The sequence below is a fragment of the Pyrus communis genome, chromosome 2 (assembly GCF_041283825.1).
Source record: "Pyrus communis isolate YQ-2024b chromosome 2, ASM4128382v1, whole genome shotgun sequence".
Taxonomy (NCBI): domain Eukaryota; kingdom Viridiplantae; phylum Streptophyta; class Magnoliopsida; order Rosales; family Rosaceae; genus Pyrus; species Pyrus communis.
In genome coordinates, this window is record NC_142566.1 from 4,238,439 (window position 1) to 4,248,696 (window position 10,258).

At 36.6% G+C, this 10,258-nt stretch overlaps 1 protein-coding gene across 2 annotated transcripts; it reads right to left on the reverse strand.

Annotated features, from left to right (window-relative positions):
• Positions 1 to 861: 861 nt before the first annotated feature.
• On the reverse strand, positions 862 to 9,331 carry NOL (NYC1-like protein). Of its 2 annotated transcripts, none has more exons than XM_088682090.1 (13): positions 8,904 to 9,331; positions 7,697 to 8,051; positions 6,479 to 6,540; positions 6,220 to 6,306; positions 5,956 to 6,023; positions 5,804 to 5,852; positions 5,643 to 5,728; positions 4,105 to 4,162; positions 3,025 to 3,075; positions 1,754 to 1,804; positions 1,613 to 1,654; positions 1,163 to 1,273; positions 862 to 1,013 (listed from the first exon to the last, which is right to left on the reverse strand). In XM_088682090.1, exons 2-13 carry the CDS (start codon positions 7,881 to 7,883, stop codon positions 966 to 968), a joined length of 900 nt encoding a protein of 299 aa, XP_088538216.1. In that variant the 5' UTR covers positions 7,884 to 8,051; positions 8,904 to 9,331; the 3' UTR covers positions 862 to 965. The 2 variants fall into 2 exon arrangements, with proteins under 2 accessions (XP_088538216.1, XP_068344444.1); XM_068488343.2 differs by having other exon boundaries at positions 7,697 to 7,765; positions 8,904 to 9,317.
• Between the last annotated feature and the right edge of the window lie 927 nt (positions 9,332 to 10,258).

The following is a 10,258-nucleotide window of genomic DNA, read 5'->3' on the forward strand; positions in this document are numbered from 1 at the left end:
AGCAAATATATGTATAAATGAAAGAGGCTTTGGTAGAATCTCTTTGTAGAGGTGCAATGTGTCTCTTCTAACCATCATCTCGCATTGGGTTACAACCTTGAATAAAGAGTTGCGAATTAATAGCCCGTAAATTTAATAAAATTTCTTGGCATCTAAAAAAGTTACTCATATCACATTTTGGGTTTCAGCTTCAATCCTACATAGCATTCAATGCGACGAGTTTTTAGCCATTATATTAAATTTTCACAACTGTTAAATCTTTTATTTTCAATCTTGACCATTCATTTTCATATCACTTAATGTTACCTACCATTAAAGAAAAATTGCGTATTTTGTGTGCCATATTTGTATCATTCCTCTAATAAAGATGAAGACGAGACCTGGCAGTATTGTTGAGACCTACCGCTATTAGAGAAATAATATAAATGTTGCATGCACAATGTGATGACTGCAGCATTTCTATAAAAAAAAAAGTCTTGTATGGTCTCTTCATATTGTTTTTTGGCGTCCATATAGTGTTTGTATTGAGGTACTCCATACAGACATTGGTTTCCTTAAAAAAAGACTAGCATGAGGAGGAGTGCAGATTCTTGAGTTGAGATGCTAACTATCCACCATACAGTAAATTAAAGATTAGGGCTGAGAATTCCATCAAACTCCCAAACTTTGGGGTCTATTGACTCATCGAAAAACTCATGGAAAACCAACATAACGTCATCTGTTAGTTAGACCGAGCAATTAATGTAAGTGGTGGATTGACTTGATGGTTAAGGTCTTCCTCTTCAACCCACTGTTAATCGTTTCAATTTTAGCTGTTAAGTCACCTACCTATAATACAATTTATCTAAGGAAACATATACCTAACCAAAATATGTTAAACTTCAAAAAATGTTTGAAAATATTGTTATACAGAATTGGTAATTTACATTGAAAAGTCGGATAAAAAGATACATTAAGGATGCTATTCAGTCTTCAAGTACATACCTGTTTCTTCTTGCTCCAAAAGCAAATCTCTGTGGATTAAAGTGAAAGGGAAAAAATATGGTGACCACATATTCACAGATAAAAATGCTATAACAATGAGATCATATGTAGAAATGACGTTAGGAAGTTCGGGTTTTCATTTATTTATTTATCTATTTTTTATGTTTGTTTACTTAACTGAAAATATCTGGGAGTAGGCTTTTATCCCAGTTAGGAAACGAATGTATGTAGGCTTCATTGATCCATTGGCAGGGACGGATCTTATATTCGGAACCAGGTACTCAGCGACCTGTGACAGCCATGTAGAACACACAAATAAGATTTTAAGGAAAGAAACTACGATATATAACTCAGAACGAGGGGAGATTGTGAGAAGAAAAAAGTTGAAGCAGTTATATTCCGCTGCGTTATATTCCATTGATACGTACCCAGGGACAAAATGCTATTTTTCCCAAAGAGCTTCACTTAATTTAAACCATACAACATACAGATACATCATAACCTTAGTATTTTATGACCATAAAAAATCAAATTCATTGTGAATGACCACTAAACGTTCAGTCGTAAAACAAAAGCATCATAGAGGACTCGTACATCACAAATTCATTAATGATGAATGAAGTCTTACCACTTCAGGTGGTTCTGCCAAAACATTAATGAAAAACTTTGCCTGCGGAGAACATGTTTATTAATCAAACAACATGTTCTATTAATCAATCAGGAATAAACAGATGATTATTAAGAAAAAAGTTTACAAGACTTATACTACCTGCTTCGTAGTTGCACCAGACATGAGAAGATCAGTTGTAACCATTCCTGGCTGCAACACCAGATATAGGCTTCAGTAAGGGAAAAAAGGAAATATTTTCCATAACCAAAGAAACTAAATGGCACTTATCTAGAAGAACATCAGTCACTGCATTTTTCATAACAAGCATATTTCATCATGAGATAGCATGCAACTATGCATAGAATGGAAAGGTTAGGTGATATTGAGATAAAAACATATGACACAAACTATAAGAAAAGTAGGTATAAAATGGGACGAGTTGAAATTTGCAATGAGTAACATATAATTCCACAATTGAAAGATTCACATAGAAGATTGTGCAAACTAAGCATGACGATATGACTTATACCATCTAATTGACATATTTCAAATTAGTTGATGACTCCGGTTTGACATTTCTTCACTTTCGAAATCAACCATTACAATGACTGTAGGTGGAAGTGGGTGGGTTGGTTTGGTTCAATTATGGACCAAAACAACCAATTGAGCTACCTCTTTCGGTGGAGAAGATTTTGGCACGAACGCCGAGCCGCAAAGAGGTTGAACCGATCATGGTTGGTTAACTAAAGAATGTCTGGTGTGTCTCCATGAGGCAGCGGTGCGACGAGATTCGGGCGACAACGAGAAGAGTGGAGAACCTGCGGTGATGCTGATATGGGAGGAGAGAGAGAGAAATGATGGTGGTGGCTCAGAGGAAAGGAGAAGGAAGAGAGGGTTTGTGGTGTGCAATCACCCACTATGCATACCATGGTAAGAACTTGAATGCCCACTAATATTTAGACACATAAAAGTAATTTTATATAAACTTCAGCCCTGGTTTGGTTAACCGGTGGTTTAATTTCTGCAAACCACTACAAAACCAGTTTACTTCCTGTCTGGTTCAGTTTTCGAACTGAATTTGCAAATTTGATATTAAAACATGCTAGCCCAGACCTATAGGTCCGGTTCTAGACAAACTCTAAAAGTCACCATGTACTTTTGACTTTGTTGCAAATGAACAAAACAAACAAGTTCAACCTGATCCAGTTAAAATGGCCCAAAGAGCATCGAAACTGAAAGATTCAATTTTTCCTTTATGGGCAACTGAATAGAGGATACAATTAATGCAGCATGTGATATCATAATAGTAGAAATACAAAGTTTTGATCTCACAAGTTGAACATAGAAGTGTTTGGAAATTTTTTTTTTTTTTTTTGGAGAAATAAAACAAAACGAAAAGGCAAAAAGGAACAGAGTATGGAATTACATACTGAAAGGTTATGCACTGCAACATTTTTGACATCCTGCATCTGCATTTCTGCCTGCAAAAGTGTTAAGAATTACGTATTATAAACTCAGTTGGGAGCAGATTTGAATAATATAATGACATCAAGACACCACAATTATGCTTTGGGGGAGACACAGAGAGTAGTGATCGTAAATATCAGACTTGACCCTAAGTTTACCAGTCCTATTTTGAGGAATTGATTCATGTGTTTGGGATTGTGGATGCATGCCTCAATGGCACTTTGTGTTTTGTGAAACTTTCAACGAAAAGAAACAATATCAACTTTGAAGACATTTAGTATCCTTCCCGGCTTCTTCTCATATCATTATAGATACTTTTAATTTTATATATAAGAAACAAAAAAATTCAATGAAAAGTGGGATACAACACAGGGTGACCCTGGGATCCACCAAGCTAATGAGCAACTAAACAGAAACCATCGAAAAGAAAAACAAAACAAAAGAGAACTAATTTATAACAGCAGCCCAATTTGGTTTAATAGCATGAAAGAAACACTCTAAAACCAAAAGGAACTGATGCTCACAAGGATAGCCAGCAGAAATCTTTCCTGTATACAACCCACAGTCGTCCCCCTTCTCAGGTGTGAGTTCTTATATGAACCGATACCATTTGGACATACCCATTGACTGGAATGGCAGTTCAGATTTTTGCCCATTTCCCAGATGAGTTGCTTACTTTAAGGTGAAGATGCCATTTAGAGCGCCCAAAACCCAACAGGTAAAATCTAGATCTAAGTATAGGCAGGTTAGATGGTAACACAAGAAGAACCACAACAGAACTATGCTTTTAAGTTTCAAAACTAAAAATGCTCCATGGAAGAGTTAATTGTTAGATTCGGACAATTTCCATTGAGTGACCAACCTGATTTATGTATCAGAATGGTGGGACCCATTAACAAGGATTGTTACAAAATAGAATGTGCCTCAAGTATTTGGGTACCAACAACTTAATAAGCAGGTGACTAAAGAAAGAATGACCATGATAAAGAAGAAAACGACCTGTGTGGTCACAGCCATTAACAATTGAAACAAGTTGAAAGTACCTGCAATGATTTTGTTAAATGCACCACACTACGCTTTGTTGCCCCGTATGCTGCAAACCTACGGAAATAAACAAAAGAAAGAAAGAACCATCATGCAACGCTCACCGAGAAATTGCATCTTAACATACTCATGTCACATGCATGTACCTAAGAGATAAGAGAATGCAACAAAGCATACAATGTCTTGCATAATGATGAGAAAATAAGAGAATTCAGTTAACCATATAATGGCTTCACTTTAAAATGATATATAGAAGGTTAACGGAAACCCTATTCTAATCACCAAAAGTGACAGTGCCAGTGGCTGGGTGGTCCTGGTACTAGTGTCATCAAGGTGTTGAAGCTCAAATGTAATTTCCATGACAGAGTAAGGGCAGCAATGGTACTAGAATGGATGTGACAATGCTGACGAGAAGGCAATGATGATCAAACTGACACACGATGACAGAAGCTAAGACTGGTGGCGAGCTAATGGTTTTGGAGGAAAATAGGGATACGTGAAAGTAAAAGGTAAGATTAGCTTTTCCAGTTAAAAACAAATAAAAACATGGAGAACCAAAATTTCAGTTCTATCCCTATGCACTCCATTATGTTAATTAAAAAGAATTATGTTCCTCTCAATTTGCTGTTTCTAGGAGAGAATGCTAAGAGAGACTCTGAGGGTGAGGATTGGAGATCAGGAAGTACCAAAGAGTGAGCATTTTCGTTATCATGGATGTATCTTGCAAAAGAACAAGAATTGGATGGAAATCTCAATCATAGAATACAAGCTAGATGGACGAAGTGGAAGCGTGCATTGGGTATGTTGTGCGACCGATGTATGTTACTAAAGCTCAAGGGAAAATTTTATAGACGGGAATAAGGCCAGCAATGCTTTATGGCATAGAATGTTGAGCGTTCAAGCAACAACATGTGCAAAAAATGTGTAGTGGAGATGAGAATGCTTCTTTGGATGTGTGAGCACACGAGAAAGGACAGGATTAAGAACACAGATATCTGAGATAAAGTAGGAGTGGCCGCAATTGAAGATAACATGAGAGAGAATCGGTTAAGGTGGTTTGGACATGTGAGCCAAAGACCTATGGATGCTCCAGTTAGAAGATGCGATTATGAGACAGAGTCTCAGTGCATCAGGGGTAGAGGAAGACCAAGGAAGACTTGGAAAGAGACTTAAGAAATGAAGTACTTGGAGCTAATGGTAGACTTGGCACAAAAACAAGCACAATGGCGTTCTAGATTCATACAACCGACCTGACTTAGTGGGATAACGCTTTATTTTTGTTGTTGTTGTTCTTGTTGTTAGGAGAGAATGCTATTTGCCTAGACATGGTGCTCAGCGGATAACCATGCATAACTCAGACCAAGGTGTAACATCTTGCTAAAGAATCTGATTAAGACGTTTCAATGTGCCCACTTGTGTCCGTGTACTAGAAAACTTCCATATACTCTTTCCACTCTGTCAAGGAATGGTTGTCCAGACAAGATAAGGGCAAAAAAGTAGCATAAAAAGATATAGCAAAGAGAAACTAATACAGCACCTCGGGGTTGGTCTTCCATCAGAACCAGCTCCATCAATGTTGAAAATATGACCACCTCGAGGCTGGTTGAACATCATTTTTATTGCCTGATAAACAAAACAATAATCATGCATGAGACTCAGCTTACATGCACCTTGCTTAAAAAGAATGGAATTTTCTACCTCACGGCAACATAACATCAAACCAAGCGTATTCGTAGTAACGACTTCACTGCATGTAATGAGTCCAAATTAAGAATAACCATAATGGTCAAAACTATGGTAAAAAAGAAGTTTAATGAAATTGCAAAAAAAATGAGGGAATGGATAATAACATAAGGTCTTCATCTGAAGCCTCTGCCAGTGGTTTATAGCTATACGCATTTGATCCTGCATTATTAATCTGCACCATTCTCACAAATAAGGTAAGATAGAATTATATATTCCTCAAAGTATCAAAATCAAATATTTCTTATGATGCACAAGATGAATTCTTAAGGACGAAGGGAGATGGGGGAATGGGGAAACCAAGGGCACTAGTCGTTGGGGAAAATATTTAAATGTTGTGTGTGACAAAGAAAAGTGTATGGTATTAATACCCATATATCAATGTACTTAAGGTTTTTTTGTGCAAAAGCAACTAAGTCTTTCACATCCTGCCCTTCTCTAACATCACAGTTAGTACCCTGTAAAGAAAGAAGTGAAATATGACTAAGAAACAATGGCATGAAGTACAAGAAACAATGTAAATAGCAGGAATGAAGACACAAGAGAAAACTATCACATATACTCACACACAAACACATATATAAGAAAAAATATTCAATAATTAAAATGAAAAAGTATCAAAGGAGGTACCCACACATGCTGCTCCCCGAAATCCTGCCTAAGGCTCTGAACAGCAGCATTAACACGTTCAGCTAAGGATAAAATTTTCAAAAGAGAAAAACACTAAGCAGGTAATAAGACCAACTACCATTTTGGTATTTCAATAGTAAACATAAAATAAATTCTCATATTGCAACTTCTGCATCCCAATAAGTTTTTATACTTCCAAATGGATTTTGAACATAATGACAAAAGACTTATATTCAATGAGAAAGTAAACCAGCTACTGAAATTGCAATGAAACTTCAGAAGAAAAAACAGAAGTGATCACAAAATCTTTCATTAATTGAATGATATAGAAGCAGATCCAAAACTACGGGCTCTAAATCGCTTAAATGTTACCCTCATTTTTCCAAAGTTAGTTGTGCATGGGGTTCCCGTTCCACAAAAAACTTCTTGTCTCTAAGCTCTTATAAAGTTCAGCATGCAGAATGGTGTTTATGCATTTCCAAAGAATTAAAAGTTTTAATATCCACATGCAATTGGTCTGATCATCTCGAAAATATTGGATATATACGCATCTTGGGCTACCTGTTCTTATTATGAAAGGTCCCTCTTCAGTTATCAAATAAGTCTGAATCAAACATTCTGTTTATTGAAGGAATATGCATGGACCTATGGAGACACAAATCTGTGATTTCATCAATTATAAAGCCGCATCTCATGGGTTTTATTAGATTTGGACCAGTTTCACATTGTAAAAAAAACTGCAAGAATATATTTTTTAAGCTTTATCAATGAGAACTAAACTTGAATGACAGCCAAAATTACAGGAATAAAAGTGCAACTTCACCTTACATTTCTAAAATCCATGTAAAATGGAGTGTAACAGTTGCACATAAAGATCCTTGAGGCACATTTTATTCCAAGGAAACCTCTAGAGATGAAGGATTGTTTTACTTCAGTCCTATGTTTTGAAGAACTGATTTCTTGGTTATCGAAACCTAGAATGTCAAGCATGCATCATAACCAAATCCCTTGTCATGCTTTTAGATTATACATTGGAACATATTGTTTTCTTACTAGTCATCAAAATTCAAATGAGGCTTACAACCTCTGTCATAATGCATTGATCATCAACATTTGCATATAGGATAAAGATACAACACATTTGACCACAAAATGTTTTGTCATGAAGCAATGAACCATATTCCAAGAAGATTTCAGAAACGCACAGTCATAAGGTACCTGATCTTGAGCAAATTACGACGTTATCCCCTGCTTTTAGAAACTCTTTGGCTAGAGCATATCCGATACCTGATTTAAAATTAAGGGGAAAACCAGAGCATATTGGAACTGAAAAAGTTATATAAAATAAATAAATTTGTTGGTCGCATAATAAATGATAGAAATCAATGTGAAACTCTGAATGCATGACACTGCAAGTGTGAGACCAAAGACGACTTAGTCCTGCCACATGCCCACTGAACAAAAAGACTAAGTTGTCGTTTAGCTCCAGCTGGCAACACCACCAAAATCATAAGCCTGAGCTGCGGGTTGTGGAAGACCCGAACCCTTGCTCAAACAACTTAAGCCAAGATGGCTGAGGTGTAGCACAGGCAGAAAGTCAATTCAGCTCAAGAATAGGCAGAAAAGATAATTTAACATAGACACCGGCATAATTAAACACATAGCTTCCAAAATTTACAGAAGCCAAGGCCCAACACAGAAGGATTCATAGATATTCACACCTAGTCAGAAAACACCTTTGACGCCCACAACGATTACAGAAAATCTAGTGTGCAATCCCTCAGCTAGCAAGCTCTCCTATCAGTATACTACCACCCTCACCATGACCAATCGAAGGTACAAAATACTCCATAAGTTTTAACTCTTTCTTGAGTTTCAATTATCGTAAGCTTCCTGAAGAGGAGTTGACCTATGGAGGGTCCTTAGCCGGCCTCACATAGGTGTCGCCGAACCCCAGGGCTTGTTTGCTTTGCAGGTTATTTTAGTCACTCAACAAGCGACAGTTATTATTAATTTTTAAGTATAAGTAGAAACTGTAGAATACAATCCAATAACAGAACGAATGAAGTAATGGAAGAGCATAAGATAGCTATTTTGCACCAAATGTAATTCGACATTGCCCAAACTATACCGCCTTGTATTCGGATTTCTAAAATCAAACTTCTCTACATTGCACAGGAAACAGGTTGAGGTTGCAGTGTCCAAACTAGAAAATGTCAGTCATAACTCATGAGGAATATATGCAACCATGACAATTTCGTGTGTGCGCTGAATGCACCGGCAGTCAGAAATCCAGAAAATTCAATATAATATTCTTGAAAAGAGCAAACGCCATAAAAACCCATATCAAAAACCCAACAGGAAGCAGCAACCGCGACCCAATATTTGTCGAAAAACAAGAAAACACGAAAGAACAGTGAATGACCTTTCGTTGAGCCGGTGATGAGCACATTGTAAGGAGGAAGCATGGGCTCTCTGCTCTCAGAGTCGGAGCCGGAGTTGGAGGCGGAGGCGGAGGCTCTTACAAGCCGACTGTCGGAGGTACTGAGACTGCCAAGGTTTTGGCGCCAACTAAAGGTCGGAAAACTGCAACGGTCGAATTTAGGGAAATTGGGGTGCGGGTGGAATCGAGGAGGGTTAGAGTGATGGGATTTGGAGGAGAGCAGAGGTGGAATTGATGCGCAGGTACAACTGTTAACCGCCATTTCTGATTTGTGGAATGGGGAACTCAGGAGGGTAACACACGAATGAACGAGAGGATCAGGTCCGGATAATCGTGTCTTCCACCTTTGCTTGCTTACTTTGTACGACACCTTTCCTTGCTTACTTGTTCGAATTTTGTGGAATAGCGATATTAAATTATTTTTTATTTCGTTGTGTGAATAATATTATCGTAATAGATTTATGAAAAAAAAAGAATGAGAAGTAGGTGGATTTTATTAATGTCAGATTTAACTGAAAAATAAATATATTTTATTAGTAAAGGTGATCTATATTCATTTATTTTCATTCTTATTCTTTTTCATAATATTCTTATTTTTATCGATAATAAAGACATGTGTTTCGATTTTATTAATTTTAGATTTAACTGAAAAATAAATATATTTTATTAGTAAAGATTATATATATTCATTTATTTTCATTCTTATTCTTTTTCATAATATTCTCATTTTTATTGATAATAAGGACACGTGTTTCTAACACACCTCCTTTTTTTTTAATCATCTACATAATTTGGAGCATTTCCAATTAGCTTCTTTCATAAAAGTTTTAAGGAAAAGGATGAGGACTTGGGCACAAACGAAAAGAGTATTTATCAAATATAGCCAAAAATTAACTCTTAATTTCAAAAATGTCAATTTCTATCAAAACTTTCAAATATATCCAAAAATTCACTTAAATAGACAAAAATACTCTCAAATTTAATAATCAAATAAATTAAAGGCTTTTTAGCCACCGTTGCCTTAAGCTCCAGTCCAACCTCACCTTCGCTCCTACATTCCACCACCATAACCCTATCCCTTTCGACCTCCTCATCACCGACATTGAGTGCTACTGCGGTTACTACAAATGGGAGCAGCAGAATTTCAACCATGCCTTCAATGCCTTCTAACTTTCCGAGACCCGAGTCTCAGAACCCATCGCCAATTCATAGACGCAAAAGCTCTTTCTGAATCGCATCAATTCTCTATAATCTTCGAACCCAATTGGAAAAGGAAAAATTTTAAGAAAGAACCACTAAATTATCTCAGGGTGCGGAAATTTGAATTGGAAGGTGGA

Excerpts from the sequence above, each read along its gene's own strand:
- NOL (XM_068488343.2), bottom strand. The coding sequence starts at position 9,183 with ATGGCGGTTAACAGTTGTACCTGCGCATCAATTCCACCTCTGCTCTCC. Across the intron at positions 3,076-4,104 it reads ATTTAACAAAATCATTGCAG|GCAGAAATGCAGATGCAGGA; the intron begins GTACTTTCAACT and ends ACACTTTTGCAG. Across the intron at positions 1,655-1,753 it reads CTGGTGCAACTACGAAGCAG|GCAAAGTTTTTCATTAATGT; the intron begins GTAGTATAAGTC and ends TGTTCTCCGCAG.